At 29.7% G+C, this 19,950-nt stretch overlaps 1 protein-coding gene across 1 annotated transcript; it reads left to right on the forward strand.

Annotated features, from left to right (window-relative positions):
- The first annotated feature begins 88 nt into the window (after positions 1 to 88).
- On the forward strand, positions 89 to 19,724 carry LOC100648132 (egl nine homolog 1). Its single transcript, XM_003395823.4, has 5 exons — positions 89 to 485; positions 684 to 1,384; positions 14,482 to 14,601; positions 18,094 to 18,304; positions 18,583 to 19,724. The coding sequence occupies exons 1-5, from the start codon at positions 89 to 91 to the stop codon at positions 18,612 to 18,614; spliced, it is 1,461 nt and encodes a 486-aa protein (XP_003395871.1). The 3' UTR covers positions 18,615 to 19,724.
- The last annotated feature ends 226 nt before the right edge of the window (positions 19,725 to 19,950 follow it).

The raw sequence follows: 19,950 nt of genomic DNA on the forward strand, positions 1-19,950 counted from the left end.
AGTACTATACGCAGATTGAGTGCGTGTGTGACTTCCCTCGTTGGAGAAATGTCGTCGGCACTCGTGGCCGCTAAATAAACGACGAAACATGTCCGGACCGATAGTCAGTCGTGCGCAGACACCCGGCGGTGATGTTCAAATTGGTACAACGGTAGGCTGTGTTATCTGTAACAGAACTGACAAGCTGCTAAGGTGTTCACGGTGCAAGGCCGTATCTTATTGCACCAAAGAACACCAGAGGCGGGATTGGAAACGTCACAAAGAATTTTGTGCGACTCATTCTGTGGAATCGATCGTATCAAATACCGTTTCGGCTACTAGTCAAAATTCCACTTTGAAATCCGCTAAAAAGGAATCCTCCTTAAGAAACTGCCAGAATTTAACTACACCAGTGATTTCTAACCTAAGCAAGAAGTCGGTGTTAGAAAGAACGCGAAGTTCGAACGCTGCTCCAGAAGTGCATAATAACGGGAAACATCTTGGCGGTACGTGAAACTTGATCTTGTTCCCACGTGCCTTTTTATAAAACTATTTCACGTTAGAATTGTAGAGTTGTGTAATCTTTTACTAGTTAATAATGTATTATATACTATAAAATATGTATGATTTTTTGTAAAATAAATACAATTTCTTTGTTTCATTTATTTTAATTAATAATTGTTGCATGATTTTGTTGTTTACAGGAACCAACAAACAAATAGAAAAGGTAAAAGGACAATCAAATCATAAGGATAGTCGAAATTCCAAGAGGAAATCCAATAACACTAAGACAAAAGGTACTTGTACTAACAGAGTAGATGGATGGACTTCTCCCATAACATATGAAGGAAGTTCTGAAGACACGATCTTAGGTGCCAGAACAGAATTGTTGAATCCTGCTCTAGAAGGTTCAAGAATCCTAAATAACCTACAGAACCATGAATTAGATATGCCTACACAACATCATAACGGTATGAAGAACTTTCCAGAGGTTCGTTTAACTCGTGAAGAAGAACTTTTACCACCTTTCCTCCATAAAAATAAAAATAATCTTGAAGAATTAATAGATGATATAAGCAGAAATGTGATTAGAGACATGGATGAATATGGTATGTGTGTGGTAGACAATTTTCTAGGAACCGAAAAAGGTTTTGCAGTGTTAAACGAAGTTTTAAATATGTACAGTGCTGGGTTATTTAAGGATGGACAATTGGTTTCTAATAAAGCAGGTGCAAATGACTTAAAGACAATTCGTGGTGATCAAATAACGTGGCTTGATGGAAAAGAAAAACAATGTCAAAACATTGGAATGCTCATATCTCAAGTTGATGCTGTTATTATGAGGGCAAATAAAATGTGCAACAATGGGAAAATGGGAAACTACACGATTAATGGAAGAACGAAGGTAAGCATAAAAATAGTCCCACATTTTATATATCATATAGTTTTGTTATCATTACATATGACAAAAGTATACATCAGTCTTATATTTATTTCAATCTTTAATTTATGTCTTGTGTTGAATATCCTTACTTTGTCAAAATTTGTGTTTATACTATTTGAATCATAAGTAAGCATTTCAAAATATGTATTAATAATTAATAAGATATGTATTGATACTCCATTAATTGATATACTAATGCCTATTAATCTTATAGATATACAAACACATTTTTGTAAGTCTATATACATTTAAGTTCACTACATTTCTATAGTTTTGATAGAGTATTCCTTTTTATTTCTAAATTAATTTCAGAAACATTGAAAATGTTATTGTAAGGAAAATTTTTCTTTTATTCATTTAATATGATAAATTTGTTTAATGTTTGATTATGCGTAAAATATTAATTCATCGAACGCATAATTGAATAGCTATTATAATTTGAAATAAACTTTGGAAATAAAACTGTTTTCTTTTTTCTGAATACAATATACAATCACGTACATATATTTTCAACAATTGAATATTTTGGTAGTTAAATATGTTTATACAAACTGCTCGTGTTTTATTCCAATATTGTAATCTTCTACATAATTGTTATAATTTATGGGTTTTGTTAAACAGTTATATAGTTTATTTATTATCATAAAAATTGTACAATATTACTTATACGCGTAAAAAATAGCATTTAAGAAATTAAATTTGTTACAATATTTACATATTTAAATTGTTAGATAACAGTAGATTGAAAATGTTATTAATTTTAAGCAACTATCAGACTAAGTTCCAATCTATGTATGTATATCATTACGGAGAACGAGAATTATACAAAACAATGAAAAAGTAGTTTCTTGAATATCATAAAAACAATGCAAATGCGGAAACATTTGTAACAGAAGAAATGATCTGTTGTTTTGCACGTTAGTCGTAACAATCGAATTAATTACTGAGATGCAAGCCAATCCACGTTTTCTGATTTGCTATAAAAGTCTGATGAACGATATCGGTAACGGGGGGACGCGCGTTCATTCTATGTATCATATCAGCGAAAAAGCAAATTTTTTACGTCCCATGAAGCATCGGTTTAATTTCTTTAGCAGCCAAAAAGGAGAGGGAGGAAGCGACGGTAGACAGAGAAGGTCAGGATCCCGAAATTGCAGTGATCTTTCGGGTAGCTCGTGCGCTAAACAGAGAACCGAAACGAGAGTAGCAAACCACGAAGTGCAGTCAGTCACGTACGCCGTACGGCTGACTCGTTCATACAATTATGCAGTTATCTCTTTCTTCCTGTCTTTCACTGACTCTCTCTTTCGTCTCTTATGCCAGAAAGTAGGCAGTGTGTATGCGTTTTTCTCGATTACGCATCCTGTCTCCCGTAAGGTCGTAAACAGAATCTAAACCGCGGGCGAATGAGTGGAACGATACGAGGTGTTATGTAGATCGACCTAAGTAATAGTATCAATGATCAGTTGCGACTTAGAAGTGTAGTTTTCTCAAATAAATACTTTATTCGTATGATATATACTATATTTGGTTCATATGTTCGTGTACATTTGATTATTTTCCAGACAACGAGTACAAAATTGTTCATCTGAAGCTTGTTTGGTTCCATACAGAAAACTGAATGACAGAATTGAACTTTTGTGTGATTGGTGGTGTTGGATATAAAGATTTTAAGGTTATCTCGATTCACTTTTTCTTCTATAAAATTATGTGATTTAATAAATTAATGTTGTAACGCGTTTTGAAATAAATTTATCGAGCTGAATAACTTTTTATATACTCTTGAATAACTTCTTAGATATTACCACGAATATCGACGGTATTTGCCATTGTTTTCTCAATATATGACAGCGGATCTCATTTCTCTTCATTGATTTTCCGTAATGTGCAGATATTCTACATAATGTTATGAGTATCACTGTTCTAAATTATTTTATTACTATTATTTATTACTATATATAGTAATATTTCCTAAAATTGAAGGTACATGTTATGGAACTCAATGTATTTTTGATATTAGATATTATTGTGATGAAATGCAAATATACATTTGTATTAAAATACATAAAACAGGAACGACAAAGAATAGAAGTAAAGAGGAAAAGTGAACGTGATCCTAAAATTGTTGCAACTAATTGTAAAAGTCTGAAAGAAAGTTTTCAATCTTACTATTGTAATTGATTCTCCTTTTAGACTAAACAAAGCTTTGTCTCTTCAGAAATCGAAGAAACAAGCGAATACATATTTTTAAACCAAACATATTGCTCCGTTCTGTTGCTGTTTCCATTTATAGTTCGCAAGAAAATATTCGATACAATTCGAATTCTTTTGCTGTCTCGCACCAAATCTTCCATTTAATTAAGTTGAAATTCGTTTCTGGATACCGTTCTTCTTTAACTATTTTTGCATTTTCTGATAGTACTCGAAGAATTTGGAATTGAACATTTCGTAAGTATTGTATAAGTATGGGAACTACCGCCTGACTATTATAATTTTTTCTTTGCACGTCGAGTGAAGTACAAAGAGAAAAATAATTGCGGCAATGGTTAAATGTATTCTTAAAACATATTCACTTCTTCATGTTGAAGTTGAATCCTAACTTACTGACAATAAATGATGATATAATATTGAAATTCATTGATTCAACGTAAAATCACATTTTTTATGTATTTTAGGTTGTAGATAGACGATTGCTATCTATCTAGACTAGAAGAATGCTATCAGTATTGTATCTGCATAATGAGAAAACTAGGTACTTCATCTTAAGGAGAATTTCGTCGTTAGATAATTGTGTATTATTAAAATTACGCGGCATTGCGTAACGATATTTCGGATCAATACGACTTTATTTACAAATATTCAAAAATAGAACTGAGTTACTGACAATATTTTGAAACATTGCATTATTTAACACGAATTCATCCTAATGCAAAGAACATTTATTTAGCTCTTCCCTATCCTAAGTTTGGGCGAACTTCAGGGTTTACAATGTGTGAAGAACATTCATGAAAATAATTACAATTTATAATTACAAATTAATTAGTAATTACCAATAAACATAAAAAATAAAAATAATAATTTTTAAAACAGCGTGAAATAGATATCTATATTCAGTGCTTATTTTTTTGGTATATAAGTATATTTAATAGAAGTTAAAATCCTATATTTTATGCTTTATTTTTGGAGTAATTGACTATTGTACACAAAGTGACTTGACAGGTAATTAATTCCATGACTAAATAATTTCATAAGCTAGAAAGAATAATCTTGCATAAATGTGAAACCCATTATATGAAACTGAAATACTAAATATTATTAAATATAAAGAAATATGACAAATTATCCTGTTTTTTTTTAAAGATAATATTTAAATTATGCATTCTTTAATATATAGTTCTTTCATCGATAGTGACCAATATATTCGCGTTAGGTCGTTCATTTTCGATTAAATCCTTACAACCGGCTGGCTGCATCTTGCTCTTTAACCTTCGTGACGGCGAAAAAATCAACGAGGTACAAACGTACATACATAAAAACTATGTATGCATTTGCACATATAGTGAAACGGTTGAGAACGTGCCAATCATGTCTGAAAACGATTTCATTCGTCTCCAAAGCGTAGTGTCGTTTTTACGAGGGTATTTACCGGCGTTTGTTGACTTTCTGATCGGTATAACATATCTTCCGTATTATTTATAATTATAATAGCCGCGTTACAATGCTTTGCATCTCACGGTATTCCCTTTACATTTCAAAATTTAATTATCTGTTTCGCGATAAGTAGAGATTTTCGCGTTACTATATGAATATTTAAAAAATATAAAACATATAAATATACGCAAATGTATAATAAACGACTTAAAATTTCTCAGTTTCATTTTCATGATACACGATCATAGGATCTTTTAGACGATTTTTTCAAGATCGATGTTTCGCAAAATCGATGGTCTTAAATGTATATTTATTCAACAACAAGTTTCAGCCATAGATTATTGTCATCAGCCATAGAATGTTAATTAATAATTTTAATGATCAATATGATTCTATAAATCTACTTTCTAAATTAAACTTTGTTCCTTTTTTTATATTGACATTTTTTCATATCTTATATTTTCTAGATTAATACAAAATAAAAGTCACTTCTCGTTACCAGATTATTATGAAATTCCTTATTTTTGGCCATTATCGTTTATCATTTTGAAATTTTTAACATTTACATTTCTGATTTTTTCATATTTTCATTTTCATCAATATGTATTCCAAACTTGCACTAGACATATACAAAAATATAACAAAATCTTACATGTTTCGTCGAAAGAGAATTTCAATTACCAGGAAAGGTAATAAATGAAAACTTTATGGCAATGTAGCAACAGGAAATATTATAATCTGGTAAAATCTAGTATGTTGAAGCGCATGAAAATTTTTATGATTTATGACACGCGCATATACAAATACAGAGAGAGGGGGGGGGGAGAGGAAGAGAAATATGAAGTAAATTGAGCATAGATAACAATATTTCCTTGTTCAATGTGCAATGTATACCAAATCTTTCTTACGAAGAATCCTTTTACCTCAACCATACATAAATGGTATTATAACGTAGGGAGAGGCGTTACTTAAAATTTAAATGATTGTTTAAAACTTAGAATGTAAGGATATTTTTATTAAGATTAAAATGGATCAATATCATATATGTTTTGCTGAAGGATGATCCAATGACTGTCGAACAATCAACAGTAACTCAATTACGCCAACCTAACAACAAAAAATTTACAATCCACGTTCACGTTCACGCCACTAAGTTGCTTCGTACGCGGCAAAAACATTGTGTCGCCTACAAAGTTACCTTTGATAAAGAATTTTTACAGTTGTCTATGTAATTATGTATCTACTTAAAAACAGAATGTATTATGAATATAGTCAATAATATAGAAAAATTGTATGATTCTAAACGGTGACTCATACTCATACTGTAGAAATATTTTCCGTATTCGAAGTGTAACAAACGTCGTATGTTTTCCTTTTGGTTCTATGAAACACGTGTAATAACATTAGCAAAGCGGTTTTTCCCCTGAAACGTAATACCTGTTTCGTTTAAATGAATAATATACGGATGTTTTTCCATTCCTTTTCGGTTTGTTGCCTCGATTGTTGCTGATTAGTTGCATTGCAACTATAGTTGTGAAGATTTGGTTGTCACATTACAACGAGTATTCGTTTCAATGAAATGAGATTTGAAATAATTTTTGGACGTTGTTCAAATGCTAAAAATCCGATTGTGGCATAGTATGCTGTATATCGAAAGTAATGCGAATTTAGAAGAGGATAGAAAGAGAAGAGGACGTGGCTTTGCTTCTTTCAGTGAATTGTCGCTTCTAGTCCAAAGCTTTATTTAATATTCATGATGTCTAAAAACGGTTGTGAAATTTAAGGTTGTTAAAAAATATCTTTCACAAAGTAGCTTTAGTAAAATTTTCAGTATATTTTTCGCTAATCAATTTATTTTTTGCGATATCATGTATGATTAGAAATTCGAAATTTAATATAATTCAGTGAGTAATTATATGGCGCAAAGATGTTAACGTTAACCGTCCACTTAAACCAGTTGTATTATACAAATTGTTGAACTATGAGTAACGTAAACGTCGTACTTGGTACGACACTCTTATTTATTTTTTAAACGGTATGTTATATTCGTTGCATTTCGTTATATTCGTGAAGAAATAGTGATTAAAAAATAACCTTCATCTTCGGCTTATTTTCGAGCAAATGATATTTAAGAAGTTGACGGTTGATATTCGTATTAATCTTATAAAATATTTCTCAGTTCTAATTTTTAATACGTTCAGAAATTTAATCAGAATATGATAATGCATATTTTCAATATGTGTATTTACTAAATTGTACATCATTTGTATACACGGTAAGAATTATCAGAATTTTGTTAATCGTTTGCATGTGGTTGTCTATCTTAAAGTTTTATATTTAAGCAGAATACCCAGAAATATATTTTTTATTTTGATGCTTCTGTCATCTTGTGTACACAAAGCGAGAAATATTGGGATTTTTCGATATAAATTGTTCTGATTTATTAAAAGAGATTATTAAAAAGAGATTTATTAAAAATATTTGAATGTAATTGATATTGCATATTGCATTGCGCATAAATGGCTGAGTGGTTGCAATTCTGATAATAATTCGAGTTTAATCATATGTTTCGTTAAAATCGTTCAGTCGCAAGTACGATCATCAATCATAAATTACAAAACAAGTAGCACATATAATTATCCATCAAACATGCAAAACAATTTTGTATTACTTTTTCCTCTATTAAATTAAACTTTTGTTAAGAAAACAACGGATATAAAAAACAAACGAAGGAAGATTAATGAGCTAAAGTCTAACAGCAGGGATAGTAAAACCTTGTAACATACAATCAACATTCGAAACGTAGAAAAATTTCGAGAACGTGCTGAAAAAATCACTCATAAATATTATTATTATTTATTACTTCGCTTATACAGGTAGTTTTTAAATTTAACAATAGGATTGCACTTGAGTAGACAACTTAAATTTTAAATCTTAAACCTAAGAAAATTCACCGATGTTTATTATGCGTTTTATCCATACGAAACTTTATAAAAAATTAAACATTCATAAAAAATATGAAGAAATATTTAAAAGTTCAAGGAAAAAGCAAATTTTTCAACTTTTTACGGTCAAATGTTATGTTATACATTATATTTGGTCCGATTTTTTCCATTTCTTATAATAGTAAAATGTATAATCACCGTTGGTTACAAAAATGTGAAAATATATCTATCTAAATTATGCATTTTTTAAAGCTGTAACTTACTAATCATAGACCATTTAGAATAAAATGTCGAATGCTGCACAGATTATGAAGGATTAATTGAAATTTGACAGATTCTTCCACAAACAGCCACACGAAAGTATGTATCATTTTCTGCCCTCCTTTCTATTTTTCTCTTTCTTATTCAAAGGTATGTACCATCTTCTTAGTCTCTCTTCAAACTTGTACCAAACGAAGGGACAAAGATCGCACACAGATGTTTGACTTTCGGTTTAATAAACACGATTTCACTGTGCGCAGCATTCATATCAGATGACTCTATCGCGTATTCACGTCAAGAATTCACATATTTTTGACGCTACTGTTCGTAATCTATCGCAACGATTCTTACGTTATTATCGCGATGGCGTACTTTTGGCAGGTTGTGTTACTTATCTAAGGAACGTGACGAGCTGCACGTAAAGTGTACGATATCGAACGTTTTGTCTCGATGTTGCAGTCTATCTATAATATATCGTATCAGTCTACAGATAACGAGGTCATTGGGAGGAACAAGAGGAAAAAAGATTTCAAACAAGGTGTACGCGCTCTTTAATACTGTATACGTCTTGTAAATCGCATAATCGCAGGTTATTGTCAATTTAAGTCAATTTATACAATTATTATTCATGTTAGAAAAGAATGTTTCGTATTTAATATGCTCCAGCAATTTCTGTCGTCGAATGGCGCGACGGAAATTAAGAAAGATAATAGTTAACTGATTACACAAATGTTTTTCTGCTGTCTCTAACGTTTAAAACAAAACGATGTGTACGGCGACGAGCTCAGTATCAATTGTTCGCCTCTCAAGGTGATTCGATGGTGCACAATAGTTATTGAATACTATCGATATGGATATCAATATTGAACGTGGTAAAATGCGATCGTTTTGAAGAAAAAATATTTCCGATTGAACCGTATACGTGTCTGGAAGTTGTTCCTTGTTATCGAATAGCTTTTTCGTTTGTATCGTTTATAACTTGGCACGGCGAAAGGTATTTGCCATTCTGGATCACTATTAGAGAATGCGTATCGAGTGTCTATTTACTTGAATTTAGAATGCGCATTTTTCGGTAATTCGGTAGAGGCCTTGAAGAAGTCAAAGTGTTTTTAAGAAAACTCATTGTTATACATAATATGAAAGTTTGTAAATGGTTTTATTTTATTATTTCTTTTTCTTTTCTTTTTTTTACTATTCGTGGCTAATTGTCAGAGTAAGATTTACGTCGTTTGTTTAACAAATTTATTTGATTAAATGCAACTATAGAATTCAAAAGCAAATTTTTACCACAATATTGAATTAACAATAGCGAATAATATTTACTTCTGAGAAAAAGTTTATGATCTCCTGAAATTCATAAAAGAAAGTAAATTAATCAATCTTCTAATATAAACTTCTTCTAATATAATCTCCTAATATAATATAAACAACAAAATGTATTCATATGGAGCGCAATATGCTGATTCGTCAAATTCTCGCACACCTTTCTCATTTTGTAGTTGAAGCGACATTAAACGTTAAGTAAGAAAAACATACTATATATCGCGATTTTGAGAATTGGTAACGACAAAGACACATCCCATGGATTTCTTACGTGGATGACAATGACGCACCCTTATACATTGGCGTTTCTGATTTCAAAACGTAAACGTAAAAAGCGATTGTATGACACATATTTCGTGGATTACGTGATAATATACACGCCGCCGAATGTAGTACCAAGGACATCGAGGTTAGTGGTCTATTTAGGTCAAGGCTAAATTGTGATCAGTATTTGTATGTATATACACCCTACCTCTGAAGAAACTGTGTAACTGACTACCTCAGCCCTTCTCGGGCACATGTGCGCACTCATTGTCAGGGACCTTTGACTGCTCTGTTATTTAACGTTTCATTGATACGTCTAGCTAAACCAACATTTACTTTACGTTTACTGAAACCTTTAAAATACTCCATAAACATCTTCTCTTGTAACTCTAAAATCATTGATTGTTTCATTTGTGTAGATATAAATAGGATTACTAGGTTATAGATATTTATATAAATTCATATTCTTATGAACGCAATTAAAGAAATGGTAAGTATCTAAGCAATTTGCAAAATATTTTAGCGGACACTATGCTTTAGATATTTTATATTTCTTTTCACATTATATACATTCTGTGCATTTTTGTATCCTTAAATTTCTGACAAATGCATAAAAATCGACGGTCTAGTGATTATCATTCATAACTTTTATGATCGTTTTATGCGTTTTATGTGGATGTGTCTTTAAGTTAAATATATGATAAATTTTTGAGATTAGACGACACATTTGTTAATACACTTGTCTTTTTATGTAAGTCTACGAGTTTCGAGTGAATAAATGAATGAATAATGAAGTGTAAATTTTGGAGGAAAAGAAATACTAATATAGAAGATATTTCGATTTATGGGTTTCGTATTGAAAGATTGAAAAGGTCTGAAAACCTATTCTGGATAATAATTTTTCGAAAACTTCATTTGGAGTAATCACGATCTATGTGAATCAGTGACAGACATCGTGTGAGTTTTTAATATATCAGAGGCATGTATTGAATCGCCTGCTATCGATGGAAAATAAATTTGTGGCTTATACCTTATATGTCTGACAAAACAGCGAGAAAAAATATATTTATGAAATATTTAACAATATATATCTAAAAATTACATATAAAAAGGATCTTAGTGATGCGAAAAGTTCGAACGAAAAATCAAAGAATATGTTACTTGAGAAGATTTTCTAAAATTCTTATTAACCTAAATCTTACGTTACAGCACAGGAGTAATTAGTGGGATATGGGGCATTGAGTAACGTAATTCTGAGATCTGTTGGTTCATCCTCTTGGGATTTAGCATACACTCGTGAAATTTCATATTTTAAATTACTTCCCTTCTTAGGGACAAAAAATAAAATTTTGCGAGGGGACATCTGAAGAATAAACGTTTTTGGTGATATCAGATTTAAAATTTTGAAAGTTCCAAAATATAGTTTTTTAAATAACTATTCCAATATCGAAATATGATGTTAACAGGAGACAAGCAACAAATCTAGGAAGGAAAAGCTTTTGATTGGTTTATTTTTTTATTTACATATACTTTATATGATGAGTAATAATTTCATCGAAAGAGCTAATAAAGAGATACTAAAAGTTAATATGGTAACTTTAATTAATTGTAACAAACTTTATTTTCTGATATATACTACTAATTATTTTGTAGTATACTACTTTATTTTCGAGAACTATCATTTTTTGTGCAAATAGCGTATATTTTCTTCTATAAAAGATTACACGCCAAACTATAGGTACTTTGAGTACATGTGTTGCAAAGATATTAGCCAAATCCTCATTAGATATGAATTTGCATCGAGAGAATAAGAGGTAATATTGCATTCGACTTGTGAATCATACGATTTACCATTTTATTTTGACTTGATACTAGGTCTATTGTCTTATGCTATTTCGCTGAGTAATTATTCAGATCATTGACTTCATTGCGTATTCAACAGTTTACTATTTACACGAACTTTTAAAACTTCTTTTGATTTTTCCTTTTTTTGTAAGTGGGACTAGGATTCAAGATTCCTTGTTTCTTTTTTCAAATTACTCATTTCATTATATCTAGCATTGATTGTAACTGAACTGAGTATAAATTAATATAAGGATAATAAGAGAAATAAATAGTCTGTTAATTCTTGTTAATTATTTGATGTTATTGTACTTTTGTGATGATGATGTGTCATTTAATGTTTATTCAGAATTCTTTATTTAGTGATAAAAATTTCTCATGAGAGTTGTGAGATATTCTGTATATACTTCTGTATTTACTGTACTCAAACTTACGCATCTCAAGAATCATAAATTTCGAAATGTTTGCAAAAATTAACTCTAAAAATGACCTATTTACTAAGAAATGTAATAATTATCCAGTAAAATTACTTTTTCTAATAATACGGAATACATACAAACAATATTTTATTTGAGACTCTCAAAGTCCAAAGATTACCAAAATTCTAGAAAAAAAATATTTTTCTCCTTGCTAATAGTTAAGTAATTAAAAATCTTCTCTCAAAAAATAGTAGAATTGATTTCTTGAAAAATTTACTTTTCTCAGTTGTGTCATTCTTCTAGTAAACTAATCCTATAGATGTGTACTAAAGTTTTGTGTGTTTTTAGTCTCTGTTCATTCAAAAAACTTAAATCGCTATAAAATATGAAATCATAAGAGTTTAGTAAATACATATACCTTACATACATATTAACAACACTCGTTTCCAGAATTTCTCACGAAGTCAGAATATAATACAAAAGTAATTTGAAAACTGATAAATAAATCAAAGCTGGCACAAAAAGGACTTAAATAAAGCACTGTAGGATTTACCAGAAATTCCTACTTATTTAAAAACTTTTACTAATATAAAGAATGAAGTGACAACGTGACGTATAAGTGTTGAAAATGACGTGTCGTTGTAACCTCATGTAACTCTATCATTGAAAACAAAGGAATTGGAATAGAAAATGTATTGCTGCCTTCCATTACGTGATGCACCACACGAGAAGCTGAAAACCTGCTTAAGGTTTCATTCAGGTGCATACACGCCATAAATTTTAGGTTATATACATAGGAATACATATACATTGGAAAACAGAAGCAGATACAATCATCGTTTGAATGTTTTAAATTCGCCGTATGTAATAATAATTAATTATCTTTGATAATCGTTCTATATTAATTAATTTTTATAATTTTACACTAATTTATTGAACTACATTTGATTAGATAATAAAATTTGGCGATATGTATGTTAACTTAATAATATTTCTTATTAAATAACAAATTATAGCAATAATAAAAATAATCAATATACATTGAGAAGTATAATCTGTAATAATTTTAGAAGTCATGAAAAACTTTTTTAACGAGTAATCGAGTTTCCGTAAAATATAATTTATTCCCAGTTCGTTAAGAATTGATATATACCGTTGATATATACCAAATTGATATATACCATATTTGATATTATATTATATATTTGATATATACATTATTATATATATATATGATATCATATATATATATATATGATATTATATATTTGATATATACCATATATTGATATATACCAAATAATTGATATATACCAAAGAATCGATATATACCGTCGGAAAATGATTTTTAAGTTTCCGTTAATAAAAAATCCAACTGAAACATACATTATTTTCGCGAAAAGCAAGTATAAAAGCTGATTAGAGATATTATAGTATTGTAATTTCACTTCGATGATATTTCCAGGGCACTATCACTGATGTCTATTTAATCGATTGATTACAATTCTTCAAGTATAATACGAAAACACTTTCCGATGGTTATATGTATACATATGCCTTGGTACGCAATATGAAAACATAAACAAAATTATATAATTTTTAAATTTTATCGATTACTAATTGAATAATTTTCTGAATATACATATGTAAGACTAAAACAAAATGGCGAAGTGAGTAGAAAATTGCGTTAGAAGTTTCAGTTGTGGACTTTTAATATTAATTACGCTTAAATTGATAATTCAATTTAATAATTGTTATTATTCTTATATTTAAAAAATAAATAAAAATTTCGTAAAATAATTCAACTATGCGTTTCACTACCTATACGAAGTGCATCACTACCTATAACGATCTACAATCTGTAATAAAAATCTAATAAATTAATTTTTTATAAAATCATTTAAAATCAACAATGATATAAGAACTTTGGGAAAATACACATACTTATAATGCGGTAGAAACAAATATTTTAGATATATTGGTCTTTCATAAATATTATATGTTACGCGTCTATTTAACTTCTAATAATGTAAGATTATTAATTGCGATATCTGACATTTGTTTTATTACATCTCTGAGGCCACTTATCTTCGTCATTTTGTCGTTTTTAATTTAAAAAATGCTGTTTATAAGTAGTTGATTGAATTTGATTTATGTTTAAGTTAAAACGGTTGCCATTATAGAATGACCTATCTGATGACCTTTCTGTTTAAAAAATCAACGTTATTACAGATTTCATGACACACTCAGATCTACATTCTTAACGATTAGTCAGTTTGGGAATGCATATAAGGCAGTTTGCAAGAACTGTTTCGTTTTTTCGATTAAGATGATGCGATGCATTATTTTTCAGGCGATGGTGGCTTGTTATCCTGGTCACGGTTCGCATTACGTGAAACATGTGGATAACCCCAATCGAGATGGAAGATGTATCACAGCTATATACTATCTTAACCGAGATTGGGATATCAAGGTAAGATCTATGTACATGCCACGAATAAATATGCAAAGAAATTTATATCACTTAAATGAAAATTTAGTACCGAAATACGCATTTATTCATTTTTATCATTATACTATGGCTTCAAGAGATAAAATAGTTATTTGCGCTGATTGTACTAATTTCTTAATGTTCATAATATATTTCTAATAAAAATATAATTAACTACAGATAAGATGTATTGAAAATTCTATCAAGTTTCTCCATCTTCTTTTATAACTCATCAATAAGTTGTAATCTGTAATTTGCAAACATAATTTTTGTGTTACATTGCTAACTGATTTTTATTAAGATTTTAAATTTTTCCTCTATTCTTGTCTTTTTTAATTCTAAAATAATGCATGAACAATTTTATAGTCTAAAGTAGCCATTACAATAATGATGTGTACCTTCTGAAAACTAATTTCCTGTGAGCTATAGATTTCAGCGTCGTCCCTTTGAGTGATATTTCATGAAATTTTCCTTTACTTCAATGATTTTGTGTAGTCTTTCGAAAATATCTATTTTCGTTTGGTTACAAATAGTAATAGATAGAAAATCACAACTTTACAAAGTCAATTCAAAATACAAATTTCTATTATAATTTATTCACATTAGAATAGAAGTTTTAGAGATGTATGTATATTCAAGAAATGCAACAGTATCGTGCTAGAATAGATGTCTGATCGACTGAACTCTAGTTGAATCCACTTACCTGAAAATTCACATTCTTTGAGTGAAAAAATTTAGTGATTTTCTGTATAGACTATTTAACCCCCTCATGTTCGAGTAAATGTTCCGCTTCATTTAACCTTTTAATGGTGTAATAAGATAACACAAAATGAACACTATAGAAAATAATTAACAATCCTTTTTATCTTCGATTCATTGCATTTTTGGCATTACATGTATGTACATATTTCCAACTTTTTACAAGAAATAAATATTAATAATAATATTACGCATGGTAATATATGTACAATATATACAGGATATTGTAATTTAGTATATTTGAATGACACACTTGTGAGAGAGTTAAATTCGTTAAGTCTAAATCAGAAGTGGTTGTAAAAAGGTAACAAATTACAAACTGTACAAAAAATAACGATTTGTTTATATTAGTGTATGTATATATTTCTATTCTTGTATTATAATAAATTGTATTGATCATATAATAATCAGAATCGTATAATAATTTACAATAAATTATAACAATAACAGCATGATGACTAGCACTCGTTCTCACATGTACTTTCCTTATTACTTCACCCTGCACGTGCGACCATACGTGTTTGAATTTAAAAAGTGAGGACACTCTGAGAAAGGGTAGGCGATAGAGTTGAATAGAGCACGAAGGGCATCCAGGGCCTACGTGAGTTGCCCCATGTAACGCTTCCGTCTCGCACATGCACGAGAATATCGTATTGAGCAATGTTTACGTTGACCTACACGGAAAATAGGGGCTGTCAAACATATGCTGTCTTGAAAAATATAAAAGCACCGTTTGTAGAATGTCTCATCGCACAACGTGTGCTTGTTCCTGTTACCTTTAAACGCGAATGAATACATACATTTCTTTCGAACAAGGACATCATTAAAGAGAAACTTGATGAATTTGTGTAAAGTCCTCATGTTTATATTGATCTCTTTCCGAACAAGCTTTGTTCTGGCCGAGTCTGGACCTTTTGTATCTCTAAATGCGTTTAAATTTTGCTTTAATGAAAGAATTAAAAAGTTAACGAACTTAAAGAACCCAGAAATTTTCTTTATTAAAGTAGCTAATTTTTAAGAAAATTCATATTGTAATCAATCAACAAATTAAAAAAAAAAAAAATAGGAGTAATTGATTTAGAAATTTACCCTCATCGCCGATTTTGATGATTTTTTAATATATTGTCGAAGTCCTAATACTGAGAAACTTTTTTCTATACATGTAGCTGGCGCTCGATCCTACTTTTCGAGATATTTGCAAAATAGCTGTCGATATCACTACAGATCTGCCTATAAATATACGTCCGCAACAGCGTATGCGTTAGCATTGGTTGCCAGCCGCCTTGCTGTGGCCGAATACAATGCCCTAACTTAAACCTAACTCTTATCTTTTGTTTATGGTTAGTATGTATGAACGAGAGTTGGGCGAACTTGAATATTACAATATTTGGATATTCCGATCATTTCCGTGAAGCTGGACGAAATGTTTGCTATAACTCAATTAAACACAAATATCATCAATAGGTTTAGTTTTTGGTTATTTTTCTCAATCCGGCCGCAGTGAGGAGACCGGCAATACTTGCGTAAAATAGTAATAAATTTAATATAGGGACAAAATGATTAAGAGATTCAAAGGTGAAAAGAGTCAAATCTTTTATTCTACCTACAGCCAGATCTATGATAAGATTTAAAATAATGAGTTTCAAGTACATAAGCACAGGATTCAATATGCTAAGAATGACAGCTTTTTACGAATATCTCGAAAACTAGGGCGTAGCAGTTACATATATAGGAAAAAATTGTTCGCAATCATCTCCTCTCTCTCCCGACAATATACATATTCAAAATCATCGAAATCGGTGATAAGGCTAAACCTCTAAATAATTAGTTTAAATCTAATTATTCCAAATAATCGAAATAAGAATTTATATCACAACAATTTCATGCTGAGTAACACAAAATATTACTATATTTAAAGAGTAATCTTTATATAAATGTCAATAGTAAAAGTACGTATGTTCTTGAATTTGTGTTTATTTTATTTAAACTTTCGCTATTGTTTTATCTTCACATCTGCAAATTTAATCATTAATTTTTTCTATTTTTCATTGAAATATTATTGGGACAAATAATATTGTGACTCATTAATACTTAATGAATATGATTGATAATAAATTATCATCAATAATGTATTAAAGAATGAACATCTTTTGTATTAAATTGTATTAAACAAAAAACATTTCACACGGAAATTGCAAGATTGCGAAATCTTGAATGAATTAGCTGTATGTATGTGTATTTGATGCTTTAGGCTGATGATAAAACAGCTCCGAAAGATTTGGAGTGTACCATCCTTTGTTGTAGAGAAATTAATAACTTTTTTTATAATTTTATTTTATAAATTCTTTTAATATTAATATTATGTTTTTTTAATATTAAATTTTTACAATTTGTTTTGATACATTTTTTATTCTGTTTATTTATTATGGCACTTTTGCATATGTCCACAATTTTGATGGGAGAAATTGTAATAAAAACATTTAAAATATAAAAAATTGCTGCACTAAGAACATAATTCGATATTCGCAGTTTTTGCTATCATCTTGTAAGGATTTATAAATATTTTTCAGACAATTGTTTAGACATGCTATAATCTAATAAATGAATAATTCTTGAGATATTAAATTTACAAATTTATTGTAAATTTTTATTTTAAGTTATTTCTCATCTTATAATACTATATGATAATAAATTGTATTATTTCTGCATCAACAGGAAAACGGCGGCCTTTTGAGGATATTCCCAGAAGGCTGGCGCGATCAAGTGGCGGATATCGAACCTCTCTTCGACAGAATATTGTTCTTCTGGTCTGATAGGAGAAATCCGCACGAGGTTCAGCCAGCTTACAAAACCAGATATGCAATCACTCTATGGTACTTCGACGCGGAAGAAAGGAATCAAGCTTGCCGTAGATATCAAAGAGAAAGTAGGTACACAATATATGTATGTATCAGTTATAACCGAAGCATTCATTGTCAGTTTTAAAAAGCTCGTGTTTCAATCAATAACAGATTTTTTATTGTTTAAAATAATTTAAAAAATGTATTAATGTACTAAAAATAAAATAATACATATCTAATTAAAAAAAGGTAAATTTTGAATGAAGAGACAATCAAAATTAGATAAAACTTTACAAGCAACCAATATGTTATTCAAATTTGAAATGATATATGTACATATTTGATTTAACTATTGATTTTTTAGGAGAATTGCATGCGAAGAAAGAGAGTTCGTGAGACATGGAGTTTGAAGGACCGTTACACCGTCCGTCGACTGAAATTGTAACTCTACTAGTTGAACTTATGCATCTGTACATAGTTACACGAAGAAAGCACTGGTATATAAACTATTATGTATTATTCTGTATTATGATATAGCTGAGAGTGTAGGAGATGCTGACATCGGAGTATATAAAAATTTAAGGACGTGCAATAGATATAAGCGTGTTCTTCTTTTTTTATATAGCGGCAGTGTAATATATTTCGATAAGTATGTGAGCGTAGTCCTGAGAGTTCATAATTATACATATTAACTATTATTCTTTGTTTTTTCTAACACTAATGCTCATACCTTAGTCGAACGTTTCAGATGTAATAAAAGTTTAACATTCGCTTGCCACGATTGAAAGTACGTTATATCGATACAATACTTAGCTTCAAATATTTGGAGCATTAAACGCAGATTTTTGCAGCATTCGTAATCCGTATACGATTGCTAAAATTATATAATGTACAGAGAGAACGAGAAAACGTGTGTGTGTGTGTGTAGGATAAGAGTGGAAGTTTCTGCTAGAGAAAAAAATCGATTCAAATAATAAAAATTAATGTTTCTATACACACACACACATACACACATGTATATATATGCATATATATATGTATCCTTTAACGCATTGGGTTTTATACATTCTTCTATATATATGTGTGTGTGTATATATATGTATATCGTAAAATTTGCTAAACAGAAATTTTGTCTTAATTATTATATTTACATAACTTACGTATGTTCTCTTTAACTGTACAGCTGGTATTGTTGTTAGCAGTTCAGCTCGTTATTAATACGAAATTGTAATATTTGCAGATCATACTATCGCGTTTTATTACTGCATCTCATATATTATACGTTTTACAAAGTTATGATCCTTATAATGTTTAATTAAACGGCCAGTAATTGACTTATGCTTCCAGCGCAGTGAATTGAGATATACCGCGGCCCAGTCTGTACCTGTAATATTGTTATGTACATTGCAAAGAGGTAGAAACACATGTGTTTAATATTGTATGTATCTATTTATATAAATCGATAAGAAAAATAATTAAATAAACGCGTATTTCCTGTGTCCCAGATAGAAAGTCTGATATACAAATTTGTTAGGCAGTTTGAAGAGAAGTGAGGAGGTGTATTATGTTGATAATATTAAACATATTCGATCATAAGAGTCACTAAGTTATTCTTCAATATTTTTTCGTTACATTGCTAAACAATATGGACCAAGAAATTATCTAATATTCTCAACGAATAAAATAAAATTAAATTATTTTTAATTATAATTAAATTATTTTCAGTAACCAA

The sequence above is a fragment of the Bombus terrestris genome, chromosome 5, assembly GCF_910591885.1.
Source record: "Bombus terrestris chromosome 5, iyBomTerr1.2, whole genome shotgun sequence".
Lineage (NCBI taxonomy): Eukaryota > Metazoa > Arthropoda > Insecta > Hymenoptera > Apidae > Bombus > Bombus terrestris.

Coding starts and splice junctions, on each gene's coding strand:
- LOC100648132 (XM_003395823.4), top strand. CDS start 89: ATGTCCGGACCGATAGTCAGTCGTGCGCAGACACCCGGCGGTGATGTT. Junction 14,602..18,093: donor ACCGAGATTGGGATATCAAG/GTAAGATCTATG, acceptor CTGCATCAACAG/GAAAACGGCGGCCTTTTGAG. Junction 18,305..18,582: donor CCGTAGATATCAAAGAGAAA/GTAGGTACACAA, acceptor TTGATTTTTTAG/GAGAATTGCATGCGAAGAAA.